At 46.8% G+C, this 15866-nt stretch overlaps 1 protein-coding gene across 1 annotated transcript in view; it reads right to left on the bottom strand.

Annotated features, from left to right (window-relative positions):
* The window catches only part of Mertk (MER proto-oncogene, tyrosine kinase), a 108686-nt gene that overhangs the window by 60196 nt on the left and 32624 nt on the right, over nt 1-15866 (bottom strand). The window contains exons 3-4 of the mRNA XM_028893379.2: nt 13140-13240; nt 11123-11296 (exon numbers count right to left, since the gene is read on the bottom strand). Of these exons, the coding sequence (XP_028749212.1) occupies nt 11123-11296; nt 13140-13240 (275 nt within the window). The remainder of the gene's footprint in view (nt 1-11122; nt 11297-13139; nt 13241-15866) is intronic.

Genomic DNA, 15866 nt, shown 5'->3' with positions numbered 1-15866 from the left:
TTCTCAGCTTGTCACTAATGCACTGAATTTGAGAAATGAAAGGGAGAAAAAAAAAAAAACTGTCTACAGGAGAGCAGCAGTCATTAAGCCTAGGAAAGTTGTCCAGTATCGATACCCATGTGGCCAGGACTGGGTCAGGACTGCAGCCAAGTGGTCATTATGTGGCAGAGGATTGTGTTTGGAGAAGTTGTAACGGAAAAAAAGAGCAACTCTGATCCCCCACCACCACCCCGAGAGAGACACACACACACACACACACACACACACACACACACACACACACACACACACACAGAGTGCAGGTAAATTCCTGTTACTTTCCACTCAGATGGAAGGCTCTCCCTGGTTTCTGAGTTTTCCTGACTAGGCCTGGCCCCTCAGTGGAAAAATCAACCCTGCATTTCTGTCCTGTGACTCTCACGGTGACTTTCCCTTTCTTTGTAAAACATTACACCGAGAATGTGACAGATATTTACTTTTCTGAGGTGGGGAATATTTCCCTCACGCTGGAGGGAAATTCTAAAGTGGATTGCTTAATTCAATTTTCTTGACACTCTAAAGCACCCAGCACATTGGCTTCGGGCAGGAGCCACGTCTTTGTGTATTTGATCACTTCCTCTCAGGTGAACGATGAAACTGCTCCTGATTTATATGGTGACTGAGCAAATAATGAGTTCTCTGAAAACGAGGATTTGATCTCACACCCCTTACTTGAATCTATAAAGGATGCTTGGGAATGAACACTCCACAGGAGGGGGAGGGGCATCCTTAGCTCGTCTATTTGCTTCCTCCTAATTTTGTAAAGTATGTGTAGTCTCTCAGAAATTCTGATGTCTACAATGCAAAGGTTTTCATGATTTAAACAGCTGAATAAAATGCAGTTGTAGAGAGCTTGGGAGCTGGTTAGAGTCTAGGACCTTGAGCATACCTAATCCTCAGACCCACCTGCAACATTTTGATATCGACATCAGCCACTGAAATCACTCTTCCTCCAGGAGTGGAAATTTTCCACCACGATTTTCTACTTCTCCCAGGAAGTCTATTCTAACAGCATCCACGTGTGTGCTTGAAAATCTTTGAAAAATTACCTTATGATTTGCTTCATTTTGGATTGATTGTACTTATAGTCAGGATGCAACTAATTAGTATAAATAATTCCATTTTTCTTTTGTCAGTGATGAGGATGACACCCAAGACTTCATGCATGGTTGACATGCTACATTTCTCCCACCCCCCAACAATGTATCTCCTTTGCCAGATCAAATTGGAATTCTTTGTGCATGTAGCCTAAAAAGTCCTTAACCCGGAGACAAAGTACCACAACTGCCGTTCCCAGAGTCGGGTCCAGACTTGTAGAGATCCCAGGGACACTTGCCCTCAAAAGTGGCTTATTCTCATGATAACGATGTTGCTTTCCTTTTCATGCTCATTATCTCATGAATGTATGAAGGAATTTTCCAGAGGCTGATGTCATACAATGATGTCACAGGTTACTGGTCAGTGGAACATGGGCTAGGGCATCTCTGTCTTAAAATTTTTCCATTGTACTTTCTAATTCGGTAACCAGAAAAGCATAACTAGTAGAAAAATGGCTTTAAGACTTAAAGGGACCCTGACACCAAAGTCTTTGAAAGCTGATGTCCCCCTGAGACTCTGGGGGAAGGTGGGCGGAGGCACCAACTTCTGGAAAAGGGAGGAAGAACTTAGAGACAAAAGGCAGGTGGGAAACAACAACAAACAAACAAACAAACAACTCTGTGTGGCATCGTCGGCTTTGATCTTAGGAAAGAGAATGCACACAGAAAGAGGAGCAAGGCACAGTGTGGGGTCCATTCTGCCACTGCCCATGTGACAGCCAGGCCTCTGGCTGTGAGGCTGCAACATTCCTCTTACCCTCCTGATCTCCCCGAGGTGTCTCCCCATCCTACCAGCTCCCAAGAGCCGGCAATACTTGGCTCTCATTTAGAAAAATTAAGTTTGGGCTCCATCAGAAGACACAGGGGTTCTACTAATTCATTCATTAATTCATTTGTTTTAGGTACAGCAGATGTCTGCAGGTTAGTACCTATCATTTGATTTCAATTATTCTTAACAAAACTTTTAGGAAACATGCATGGCTCATGAACTACAAAATATCACTTTCCAAGCTGAGCAATCCAATATTTCATTGGAAATCCAGTATTTCATTGTAGCTCCCTTGAAGGAGGACAACCACCTCACTGTTCCATCCTCAAAAGCGGACTAGTGTTTAAAGTGAAGCTGGCCACCACGGGACTTAATTTTAGATCAAGCAGGAAGTCATTTTTCCTCTTTGTATTTTTTTTTCAAAGTGTACACAAGGTCAGAAAAACAGTTTGTAGCGGATGTCTCCACAGCACAAGGCAGCCACACCGAATTGGGACTCCAGAGTCGGGCTCCAGCACTGTTCCATATGGACAGGTGCTTGATGGCCACAAGCCAGAGAGACGAAAGCAGACAGACGTGGAAACCCATCCAAACAAAGGCAACTTTCTCCAAAACTAGATCAGCACTTACAGCTCCAGAGGTACCCCGCCTCCACCCCAGAAGGTGTTCCACCCTCCGTAGGCCAGGGACAGAACCAGGCCTCACTCACTCTAGGCAAGTACTCTACCACAGAACCACACCCTCACCCTGTATAACTTTTTCCTTAAGTTTTTGGTTTCGTGGCACTAACTTCCCAAGTCGTCTTGTTTATACGGCCAGGCTATGTAGAGTGACTGTGGGAAAAGCCAGCTCCTACTCCCTTGCTTGGTTACCCCAGTGGACGAACAGTAGCCACCAGGTTGGAATAGAGCTGGGTGTTTTATAGCCCAAACCCTTGTGGTTTTCCTGGGAGAAAAGCATGAGTGGGTCTCAGACCCCCGCCCTCCCTCCTCCCTCAGATCCTGAGTGCTCAGGGTGCAGGCTCCACAGAGCCTGAGACCTCTCGCCCTGGGTTCCTGTGAGTCTCCTCCCCAAGCCCCAGGACGGCGTCTGCACCCCTGTTGTTCCCCCCTCTCGCCACCCCATTTGAGAAATGGCAGTCTGTGACCCAGACCTGAGATATTTTAAGGAACTTTGAGGAACAAGATGTTCCCTTGAGGGAAGGGCAATCACAGCTGCTGAGGAAGCAACTTCCAGGAGCGTAGTCAGGCCGAGTCTCTGAGCTCTGGATTAAGCAACGCAGAAATTTAATGAAGCAAACAATCCTGCTTTGTCATCTCCCCCCCCCCCCCCCCCCCAGTGTCTGTCTTTCTACCAGAGACAACACACAGAACACACCGCATGGGTAAAATGGCTCATTACCTTGGAACTCAGTCTGCCCTGGTTTCATTCATTCACAAATACTGAGTACTCACTATGTAACAGGCATTTCCCCGCCAGGAGCCTGGGATGTCTTTAAGAACAAAAACCAAGATTCCTGTCCCTTAGAGTTCACATTCCCCCAGAGCAAAATGAAGCATTGGACCTGACAGAGAAGTTGAAGGCTGTGTCAGAAGGTGACAGGTACCAGGGACACCAAGAGGACTGGATGGTATGGGAGGGTGGGACAGACGCAGGCTCTGATTTTCAGTGGGGGGTGGAGGGGTGGGCGGAGGGGTGAGGGTGAGGGTGGGGGTGGGTGTTTCAGGTGACTCTTTGAAAAATGGCCTCAGGGGAAATACCTAGCTAGGGTGAGGGAATGGACCTTGCTGTTCCGGGTCAGCCTGGGGAATCCCTAGCAAATAAACAGGTGAGAGGCTTTTATGAGAGAGGCACCGGCAGTGGGCGGTGGTGGTAGGGCGGTGGTGGTGGTGGTGGTGGTGGTGGTGGTGGTGGTGGTGCACGCCTTTAATCCCAGCATTCTGGAGGCAGAAGCAGGTGGCTCTCCATGAGTTTGAGGCCAGCCTGAACTACAGAGTGAATTCCGAGACAGCCATGAATATACACAGAGAAACCTTGTCTCTAAAAAAACTGAAACAAACAAACAAAAAAACAGAGGCATGGGAAGCCTGGAACTCTCCAGGAGGACTGGATGATTGCTGCAGGATTGTTGCAGCTGCCCTGTAGAGAAGACTTTAAACAAGTTTTGGAATAGTTCCAACTTTATTCCCGATTACAAAATAGGCATTAAAAATGGGACGAGAGTCAGAGCAAATCTTTAGGGCAAGCACTACAAGAACGAGGAACTCATTTGTATAAATTCTCACTGTCACGGTTATCACAATAAATACTAGTAACTATATCCAGCTAACGAAAACAAAAGCTAGTTTAGCTATCTGCTAGTTATGCAGTTAAACTTACAATTAGTGTTTTTTTAAAGTTCTATTTTTATTTGCATGTACGTGTCTGTTGGAGTGTATGCCACCTGTGTGTGGGTGCCCACGGAGTCTAGAAGAAGACATTGAATCTCTTGGATTTCAGGAGTTACAGGTGGTTTGTGAGCCATCTGATACCAGTGCTCCGAACCAAACTCCAGTCCTCTGCAAAAGCAACAAGCACTCTCAACCGCCAAATCATCTCTTCAGTACAGGGGATCCAACACCCTCTTTTGGCCACCATGGATACTGCATGCACATATACAACTCATATACTCACAAATAAGTCAAATTAAATTTAAAAAGTTGTGTAAGTTGTCCATGGACGAATAACAAGATGTCATCAACCTATATGCTGATGCCAGAGGCCATATTCAATTGCCTACAATGCATTCTGCCATAAACATCAGGCAGGAAAGTTCTTTGTAGGCTCCATTATTCGGAGTCACCCAAGATAAAAGTCATTTATTCATTTGTTATTTCTGGTGCTTAGGATTTTATTTTCTGATTTGAGACAGGGTCTCAGTGGCCCAGGATGGTCTTGAACTCATCACATAGCTGATGATGACTTTAAATGTCTGATCCCCTTGCCCTGCATCACAAAGGCTAGGGTTCAGGCATGCACCTCCATACTTGGTTTCTTCCATGCTGGAGGTCAACCTGGGGTCTCATATGTGCCAGACAAGCACTCTGCCTACTGAGTTACACCCTCAGCCCTGTGCTGGGCATTTTCTTTGTTTGTTTTACAGTGTGAAAGCAGAAACCGGGTCTTCTGTGTGGTAGGCAAACTCTCTACCACTGAACCTTCCGACTGCTTCTTTAAAAGGGAAAAAAATTCAGATCGAAATAATTTTAGATTCACAACAAGTTGCAAAAATAGCGCCAAGTTCCTGCACCCTCCCTGCCACCACCTCTCCATGATAAAGATTTCATTCAGTCACAGCACCAGGACGAAAACCAGAAGGTGACTTAGGTACAATGCTAGTCACTAGCATCAACCTTACGTCCTCCTCCCTGCCCTCGGGGGTGGGTGGGTGGATAGTGTAATGCTATGAAATTTTAATCACAGGTACAGATTTGTGCCCACAAAATTGTTCCACCACTGAAAAAGGACTCCCTCATGGGAACATCATAGCCTAAGAGAAGCGATGGACAGACCTGATCTGTTTTCCACCATGGTAATTTTGCACTTGGAGAAGGTGATTTCAGTGGAATCAGACCCCATGCAACCTTTGAGGCTGGCTTTGTGCCCACAGAAGAACGGCCTCAGACACAGGGCCTTTCTTCCTGTTTGACACAGGACAGCTTTTACATCACCAAGTTCGGTGGGGAGGGATTGTGTCAAGAGGAGAAAAGTGCCAGGAGTGGAACCATATCCCCGCAACCCCATCTTCTACAGAGATGAGGCCAGCCCTGAGGGAGAGCCTGTCTGAAGCAAACATGCTCACTCAAAGCAGTCCAAACTACCAGGGCCATGCAAACCACCTCCTTGTTGGACACTTCCTTAGTAGAATGATAGGAAAAGTTAGTGTCCAAGATTTCACTTTTTAAAGACAGGATCTCATGTAGCCCAAGCTACCTCCAACTCACTACACACTCAAGAATGACCTTGAATTTATGACCTTCCTACTTCCCAGTCCTTGAGGTTAAACATTCATTTGTTCAGTGGTTCATTCATCCATCCATTCATGGAGGCGATAGGGCTACACTAGCTAATAATTCTCATAGAACCATTATTTGGGATAATAGCCTCCCTTAGAGACCTGATGAGTAGATGGTTGTGGCTGAACTCGAAGCAAAGGCACAGATGTTAGAGGGGCTGTGAATATACAGAGCAAGGCATTCAGGGAGGAGCAGAGGGCTGGGGGGGGGTGGTCAAAAGATGAATGGGGTGTACCAGAAAGACAAGAAGAAGGAAGCAGCTGGGACAGAATGGCCCGTGCGGGAAGCCAGGCAAGATGGCCCATTGCATTCGTGGACTTGCCGAGGCTCATGAGATCCCATGAGTAGGTGACACCGCTTCAGATGTGGGAGGACAAAGGTCAAAGGGGAGTCCTGAGAGATAGGGGACATCACCAGTAAAATGCTAGGCTTCAACCGGCTTGCACGGGAAGGTCCTGCCTGGAGAGAGACGCTCTGCCTTTGAGGAGAAGCTGGCAAGGCCCAGAAGGACTCACTGTGTAGGTGGCAGCCTGGGGGTGGGGATGGGGGCGCAGAGGACAGAGGGACATGAATGCAGGGTCACAGGATGCAAGGGTAACAGTGCTGGCAAGGAACCAGGGAAATACGAAGTAAGGGCATCACCGTGGAAAAGCCCAGGGGAAGGGGGCTGGACTGACATTTGAGAACACTGTGCAGACTTGATGGCTGACTGCTGGACAGCGGAGAGGAAGTCATTTGGGTCGATTTCCGGCTTCTGACTGGGACGTATTACTACTGTTGGGCATTGGCTAGGCCGCATCCGCTATCAAACATATCAAAATATTGTAGGAGGAGCCAGACATGTGGACCAGGGTTTAAGACCACGAGTGACTCTTGCAGAGGATCCAGATTCAGCTCCCAGCATCCACATAGTGGCTCACAGCCATCTGTAACTCCAGTCCTAAGCTATCGGATCCCTTCTATGACCTCCATGGGCACTAGGCACCCACGTGGTACACACATATGCATGCAGGCAACATACTCATGCACACACACACACACACAAAATTAAATGAGTCTTAGAAATATTGTAAGATTCTGAGATGGTGAGGCACCTTATAGTGTCCCCTCCTGCACAAGGAAGAACCAGGGTAGCAGGTGGATGGCTGTATTTTTGAGACAATTTTAAGTTGGTCAAATTGACTTACATGTAAATCTGACATGTTATTGTGATATAATCAACATGGATCCTAGAAAAAGTTTAAAAACAAGGGGTTGGAGCATTGCTCAATGATACCGTATATGGTTAGCATGTACAAGAGTTTCATAACTAGGAGCATCCCCTACCCCTCCTAGAAAAAAACATTTTCTCACTGAAAAGAAAAGAGAAAGAGAGAAAAGTAAGAACGCACTCTTCCAACCTTTCACAACCAGAATTGCTTGAGCAATGTAGCATACCATAGTCATTTAGAAACTAGGTGGGAAATGCTGACTTGGCAGCTTAAATAGGGGTCCTTCATTTACAGACACATCGGTCTCTGCTCTGGAAACTGTACAAGAGCTGGTGAAACCCAAGTCATCTATAAAATGTTAGAGAGACTTCCCATTGTCATTGGCTTTCTGGTCCCTGATGGAAGGTGAGGTTATTAGATGCTTATAGTTTTGAAGGGATGCTCTTGTAATATGGCACTGGTCACTCTCCTGTCACTTCTGGACTCTGAAGACATGACCAAAAAAGTTTTAGTTCCTGCTCCCAGAAATCCAAAGGAGTAAATCAGATAAGGTACCCACACACACATAGTCTGCAGGGAGTATGTTCCAGACTTCCAGTGTAGGCCTGAAATCTCAGTGCCAGACTCCAGAAATATGTGATTTTCCTAGATACAGATGCTTCTGACAAAGTTTAGTTTATAAACTAGGTACACTAAAAGATCAACAATGTGAGCTACTAATAAAATAGAACAATCCCAAAATATACTGTAATAAAAATTATGGGAATATATTTCTCTTATTTCTGGAATTTTCTTCCAAATAGAATTTTTGGACCACAGAAAGTGAAATCTCAGATGAGGGGGACGACTGTATTATGAGAGGTGAGAGACTCTGATAGCCAAACTGGCCAATAAGAAAGGGTAGATAGCTCAGTTATCAAGTGCCGGGAGCAGAAGCCTGAGGACTTGATTCAGTCGCCGGCACCTATGTAAAAGAAAAAAGCCGGAAGAGGTGGTGTATAACTGGAGTCTCAGTGCCAGCAGAGAGACAGGAGGAGCTCCAGGTTTGCTGACCAGGCGGTCCAGCCAAATCCACAGACATCAGGTTCAGTGAGAGACCCTTCTCAAAAAATAAGGTAGAGAGTGATTGAGAAAGGCATCTGATGTCAACCTGTGCCCTCCACATGCTTGCTTATGCACATGCAGACACACATAAAAAAAAAACAAAAATTGGCAACAAATAAAATCTGTGAATGCTGTATGCACATGGCATGGGGTATGTGACTTTGTGCTTTACCAGAAAGGCCAGAAATTGGCAAGATCTTTTTGGAAAGAGATTAGAATTTTCAAACTTTAAAATATGTCCACCTTTTCCTTCAATCCCCTTTTAGCGATTAGATACAGATGATTTAACACACACACACACACACATATATATCAAAACACCATAATCTACATTACAAATGCATATAATATTTTTATCAACTAAAAAATAAAATGTTACCAGGAATGGAGGCACACACCTTTAATTCCAGGACCTGGGAGGCAGAGGCAGGCGGGTCTTTGTGAGTTCAAGGCCAGCCTGGTCTACAGAGAGAGTTCCAGGACAGCCATGGCTACACAGAGAAACCTGGTCTCAAACAACAACAAAAAAATTAAATAAAGTGTTGAGGTCAGTGGATGGCTTGGCAGGTTTGAACCTGCTGCTAAGCCTGATGACCTAAGTCCAATCCCTAAAGCTTACATGGTGTGGAAGGAGAAAACCTACAAGCTGTCCTCCGACCTCTACATGTACACACACAGGCCTCCCACAAACTGATGTAAAGAGAATTTTAAATTAAATATATAATATCCATATTTTACGAAATTAATCTTAGTATTTCTGGGTGTGGTGTCAGGCTTGTGATCACAGCACCTGCTCGGTAAATGCAGGTAGATGATCAGCAGTGCAGGGACAGCCTGGGCTATACAGCAAGTTTGAGGACAGCCTGGGCTGTACAGCAAGTTTGAGGACAGCCTGGGCTGTACAGCAAGTTTGAGGACAGCCTGGCTTACGTGAAGCCAGAGCTCAAAATAATAGCAATAATAAAGTGTTTCGTTAGTGGACTTTAATGCAATCACCCCACAGAGAGGGTATTACTTTAAATTGATTTGAACACTCAAGTTCTTCAGGTTTCATCTATTCCTTGGAGAAACTCAAAGAAAACTTAGATGAAGGTAGAGAACCCTGTATCACCTATCCCACAGTCAAGGGTGACAGAGGGGCCTCAGAGACAATGCCTGGGACCGGAATTCACTTGCCTCAGCTCCAGAGATCACTGAAATTCCACTTACGATGGCATGCAGCGGTGCGTAAAAATACAAAGTCCTGGTTCTCAATGAACATGCTAAGAAAGGAGACTGGGAGTAAAGAAGTTAAGCCCTGATGTGTGCAATGAAGGACGCACACAAATGACTGGGAGTCAAGCAAAGAGTGAAGAGAAGCTCTTAAGAAGTGATGATATGAGTGTGTAGTAGGGGAAAGGCAGATGGGAAAGCACTGTACACAGAAGGGTGCAAAGGTTCGGAGCAGGAAGAAATACGATGTGTCTGAAGAAATGCAATCAACTCATTGTGAATGGTGCTTAGTGAGCACAGATAGAGGACTGGGTGCAGGGTAGAGAACTGGGCAGTGGCCAGAGCATGCAGGACTGATGGGCAAGGCCAGGAAGGATTTTGGGTGATAGTCTAGATCAGTGGGAAGCCACTGTTTCCCATGATGGGGTTTCAACAGATGGGTGGCATGAGCTGCAGTTGAGGGCAGAGAGATGTGGTTACAGGCCAGCAGCAGTGGTTTTGGCAAGACCTGATGGTGATGTGAACCACAGTGCCCGAAGCAGAGATGGATAAAGGCAGATTGTGCTGTGCTGTAGATACAGAGTTCACCAAAGTGCTGATGCTTTCAGTGTGAGAAACGAGGAGAGAGAGGGGTGTTCTTTCCGTGATAGTATTTGGTAAGAGGACTTCTGGGGCAGAAGACTGAGAGGAATCAAGAGTTGCATTTTAAACCGCCTACACACGCAACAAGTAGAAAAGGCAAGGCTGTGGCTGGTCACAGAGGCTGGCAGCTCAGCAGAGAGGGTAGGGCCCGAGATGTAAAGCTCCAGGCTGTCATGCCACAGAGGGCATTGAAGCTGGCCAAGGAACTCAGCCAGGAGGGTGTGTCTTGGAGGGAAAGAAGCTGGGCCAGGACCGAGCTGGGCACCCGATGTTCAGAACTGGCCCAGCCACAAAGGAGATGCAATGAAAGGGGAAGAAAGCCAGGATCATGTGCTTTTTAAAAGTCTACCACCGAGAGCTCAAGCCTAGCACTGCCTTGGGCACACAGCAGATCCTCCTGAACATTTGCTGAATGCATGAGGAAGGAAGAAGGGATGGAGTGTGGCCACATTGTCAGACGGAGCTCAAAGAAGCGATTGGAGGGGCAACAGAGGAGCCCATTGGCTTTAGCGGCACAGGAAGCTTCAGGAGCGTTGCTGACAGGAACCAGCCAAGAGCAGGAACAAAGCCAAGACATTCTGGTTTGGATGGAGATCAAGATGGTCATGGAATGTCAATTCACCAGCAAACCCTCAGTGACTCACAAGCTTCCTGCCACAGTGCCCCGTGAGCGATACACTTTCTTGGCATCCAACCTCAATTAGGTCTTTACTTTAGTGTTTCCACAGGGCTAATTCCTGCCACGGTGCCACGGAGGTGTGAGCAGGGCTCTGGATGCCTAGGCTGGATCTGGTCAGGTAGGCAACTGTACATCCCCCCTCCCTTCCAATACACTTAATCCCCCTATTACTCCCACACCTGTTTCTGTTCTTCTTGATGGACCACTGTTGGGTTGTAGCAAACATCATCAAAGTTTTACCACCTTCTGCTGTTGGGGGTGGGGTGGGGGAATGAATAAATAAATACATGCATGAGCATGATGCTCAGACTTACCAGGTACAGTTAGGACGGATGGGGACCTTTCTGGTTTTTCATTAACACGGCTGCTGTTTTGGACCCAGAAGATGTTGATGGGCTCAGGTGGACCCACAGCCTGGCAGGTGAGGTTGAAGGCTGTGTTTCTGGTGACATTCAAACTCTCGGGCTGCTTAATAAAGTAAGGAAGTCCTGCAGAGAAAGATGGGAGCAGAGTACATCTTAACCAGAAGCAGGACCTTTGAAGACAGGGATGGGGGTTTCCTTGGCTCTGAAATAGCCAATTGTCACCTCCCAGTAGAGTAAGAAAGAGTGCAGGAGGTCTTGACTACCAGTCTTCCCCAGCCAGCTTTCTAGGACACTTTTTTCTAGGGACTGTGTGTAGTGATTCATCTGCTTTGGCCAGAAGGGAATACACAGCCAGTTTTTAAATCAGGTGTTGCTCAACGGCCTGGCACTGGTCGGCAGGTTGGCAGTATTTCTCATTAAAACAAACCGAATGAGGCTGGAGAGATGGCTAGCAGTTAAGAGCACTTACTGCTCTTCCAGAGGACCTAAGTTCATCCCAGGACCCACATCAGGCAGCTTGCTACTGTCTGGAACTCCAGTACAAGAGGATCCAGCATCCTATTCCAGCCTCCAAGATCCACTGCACCCCACATACACACAGCATACATTCACATAAAAACACATACATAAAAAAAATCTAAAAAATAACAGAGTGAAAACAAAGCTATACGACAGGTGTGTCCAAGTTTTGAGGGAACTCTGTGGTGTGTGTGACTTTCAGATGGGTGAAGATGGATTTTAAAAGCTGTGCACTTGCGACTATGGGTCTACGAGGTTCAGCTGTAAGGCATGCATAAGGCCCTGGGTTCAATGCTCTAAGTACTGTGAGTGAGTATACACACACACACACACACACACACACACACACACACACACACACAATTTCATGTGTTTGTGTAAAACTGAAGAGTTTATAAGAGGCACCCACTTGAACACAGTTCTATAGTTATAATCTCTGAATCTACTGAAACTCCAAAATCTGACCCACAAGGGAGCCTGGAAATTTTCAGAGAAAGCCAATGATTACTGGTTTGGACTGTGTACCCAGTTTTAGCAGGGCAAGCTGGCGGGCCTTGACACTTAAACCACGGGTTTTATAAACTCATGTCTTACAAATCTGGTTCCACATGGAATAATAGGATTCTTTTTTCCCGTTTCAAAGCTTTCAAGATTGAGACTTTTCCCAACTTGTGCATTTTTCATGGGACCCTGACAAGTAAATTGTCTTCTAAATATCGTATTTTACAAAATTAATTCCAAATGTAGGCCTGCCCTCCTGTTGACTGGTGCTCACATAACCCAGGCACCAGCTGTCTAGCCTGGGAAAGCCAAGGTCCCTAGGATATTCATCTGAGGGGCTTTTCCTTGACTCTTCCCCTCCACACTCACCCATTCACGGACTCCCCGCTTTGTCCACCCCCTCCTCCTCTCAAGCTTTCTACAGTGTTACTGGGCATCAAGTTCACGTTCACAAGAGGATGGGCACCAGAAAAGCCTTTTAGTGGGAGCGGGATGTAGAGAGTATAATAGAGACAGAAGAAAAGAGTGGTGATGAATGGTGACCGGGCTGCCAAGGGCATCTTGGAAAGTGGTAACTCAGGGGTGGAGAGCAACACTCAGGTGGGACACATGCTTAGCATGTGCAATGCCCTGGGCATGCACATGTATACACACACACACACACACACACACACACACACACACACACACACACACGCACAGAGAGAGAGAGAGAGAGAGAGAGAGAGAGAGAGAGAGAGAGAGAGAGAGAGAGAAACTGAATCTATCACATCATTATCCAAAGTTTTGAAAAGAGGATTCTCTTGTAAAATTCCAACACTAGTGGATCCACAAAGTTTACAGAGTTATAAACAGGCAGGCCACACCCTGCGTGTCACACAGGAAACACTTCGATGCAGGCTCTAAAGAGCACCTGGGCAGCAGGGTATCCAGGGTTTGGGCTCACCTTGAACTTCGACGTATATAGGCTCAGATACGATTTCTTTGTCGTTCACCCTCATCTTACAGAAATACGACCCGTTGTCTGAGCGCTGCACACTGGTTATGCTTCAAAGAAAAACACAGAGAGAAATTTGCAGTGACTGTCTTTGAGTCCCTGTTACAGAAGCAGAAGATCCTTCAATACACTTACGTGCTAAGACGGTTAATGTGTCACCATGGCTAGGCCACGGTGCCAGGTTGTCTAGATGCTGCTCTAAGGCTATCTTTCGGAGGCTGTGAACATTTAACTTGGTAACCTTTGAGTAAAACAGATTATCCATCCCAGCATGCATCTCGTCTAATCAGTTGCAGACTGAGGTGCCCTGAGAAAGCTCAATGTCAGTTTTCCATGGGTCGCCAACCAACACTCTGCTGGTTTCAGATTTTTTTTTAGTACTTATTACAGTGTGAATTCATTGACACTCTCTCTCTCATTCCCTCACACACAAGCACGAACACACTCACGTGGGCGCTCGGGCACGCCTATCTCCTCTTGCTTTTATAGCTCTTTGAGTCCCTGCTCAAACACTCTCGGGTGTCTTGCGTTCCTCGGTGAACTCTAAACCAAGGCTTTGGAGTTTCCTTCAAGACATTTTGGAAATCTGAGGAGTTTTTGGCAGTCACAATGACAAAGGGGTTCCATAGATTTCAGGGTCCTGGGCAATTGTTCTATATCCCAAATGACCTTCTGAAACTGGGTCCTGATTCTAGTTTGCATGGTCTCCAGGTACTTCACACGGGTTTTAATGATCACCTAATTGCCTACAACTGCAACCACTGTGAAAGCGGAGGCCTGGTATCCTCCTCTTGTCTAGTTTAGAACTTTCTGGTGCCTGAGCCGTCTTTTCTTTTTTTTTTTTTTTTTAGATCTCTCCCTCCCTCCCTTCCTCCCTCTTCCTCCCCCCTCTCTCTCCGTGTGTGTGTGTGTGTGTGTGTGTGTGTGTGTGTGTGTGTGTGTGTGTGTGTGTGGTGTGCTCTCATGTGCGCAGATGCCTACAGGGGCCCAAACAGGCATCCGACTCCCTGGAGCTGAACTCCCTGGAGCTGGAGCTGGGGTTACAGGTGGTTGTAAGTTCCCTAACACGAGTGATGGGAACTGAACTCAGTGCTCTTAATCACTGAGCCACCTCTTACCCTCACCTCAGTCACCGTTCTGGAAGGTCAGTCACCGACAGCATCACCACATTTGCTCAGGCACAAGTTTTGTGCTCAGGTCAGGGGACAAGGGACACGTGACTAGCTCTTTTTTCCCCTTCTCCTGGGCTGGTCCGGCCAGCACTGATACACAGAAATCTGTCTTAGTTTGTTATCAGTCAGCTTAGCTTTGCTTCTGCTCCAGCTGGAACACTTAGAGAATATCTGATCCACCTGGCCCAGTGCTGTGTGCCTGTGATCCCAGCACTCTGGAGGCTGAGGCAGGAGGATTATGAGTTTGAGGTCGGCATGGGCTCACTTCAAGAGCTTGTCACAAAACAAAACAAAACAAAACAAAACAAAACAAAACAGGCAGCTTTGGCTACCACTGCCTTCTTTCTACCTCTGCACTCTGTTTACAAACAGAAAGTTATACAGTACACATAAAAGCTGCACTGGGAGCAAGCAACATGGTTCAGAGTGTAAACGTGCTTGCTGCCAAGCCTGAGGACCTGAGTTCAATCCCCAGGACCCATAGTTTGGAAAGAGAGAACTGACTCCTGAGAAGTTCCTTTGGAGTACCTTGCAAACTAATATTCAACTTGCATATTCAAGAACCGGAGCTAAGGGCTTCACAAAGCCCAGGAAGCTGTGTGTGTGTGTGGGGGGGGGGCCTCAGTGCTGGCCTAAGCCCAAGTAACAGTTCAGGCACGTATTTGGACTGGAGGAATCAGACTGTGAAAAATGTCCTGGAGTACGCTGACTCAACAGGCCAGGAAAATCTAGCCTACAAATAAAAAAGGGGACACTCAAAACACAAGCCATGACCCCAAGTTCACCTTCAGCCACTCACGTCAGGAAGGGGTTAGCAATCTGTTCCTGGATGGCGTCTAGACCATTTACCTGTTACTGTAAGAGCTAACTTGGACATCTGTATCAAGTCTTTCCAGGAAAGGCAGGTTGTGGGTGGGACCAAGGAGAGGAGTGGCTATTCCCAATACCCTCCCCTCCCAGCTGAATCAGGAAGCCGGGGTTCTGTGGAAGCAATATCTGAGCTCAAAATAACAAACCTAGGGGACTGGACAACTAAAGGGAGTTGAGGAAAGGACATGGGAAGAGAAAGAGGAAAGAATCTAATTGTCCCAGAGCTGTGCTGTAGGCCTGTCGTAATCAGGCCCCCGAATGGGCGGCCCAGAAGGAGAGAATAGCCACACCGAGGGCCTTCCACCGGAAATGCTGTATCTTCAAGTCAGAGTCCAGATCATAAAGGTTCCAGAGGGAGGGTGAGGCTACCTCTGGTGACCTGGGTCCCCACCATACCGAGCAAGAGCAACTAGGAAATGTGTTCAAAGACTTCAGAACTACAAGGAATTGTTTTCCGTTTTTGGTTCTGTATCTAAATAAAGCATCTTGAGGTCGGGGTGGGGGAAAGATCTTTTCAGGCATGTGAGTCTCAGAGGTCAACAGAGGAAGGAAAACCCACGTGAGAGGGGGACCTGGGCCCCGGAAGTAGAAGTGCGGGAAGAATGGGGGTCCTCACTGCGGGAGGCGACGCAGC

Source organism: Peromyscus leucopus, chromosome 4 (genome assembly GCF_004664715.2).
Source record: "Peromyscus leucopus breed LL Stock chromosome 4, UCI_PerLeu_2.1, whole genome shotgun sequence".
In the NCBI taxonomy this organism is placed as follows: domain Eukaryota; kingdom Metazoa; phylum Chordata; class Mammalia; order Rodentia; family Cricetidae; genus Peromyscus; species Peromyscus leucopus.
Note: the sequence above shows the minus strand (reverse complement) of the source record. Positions and strands in the feature narration are given on the sequence as shown.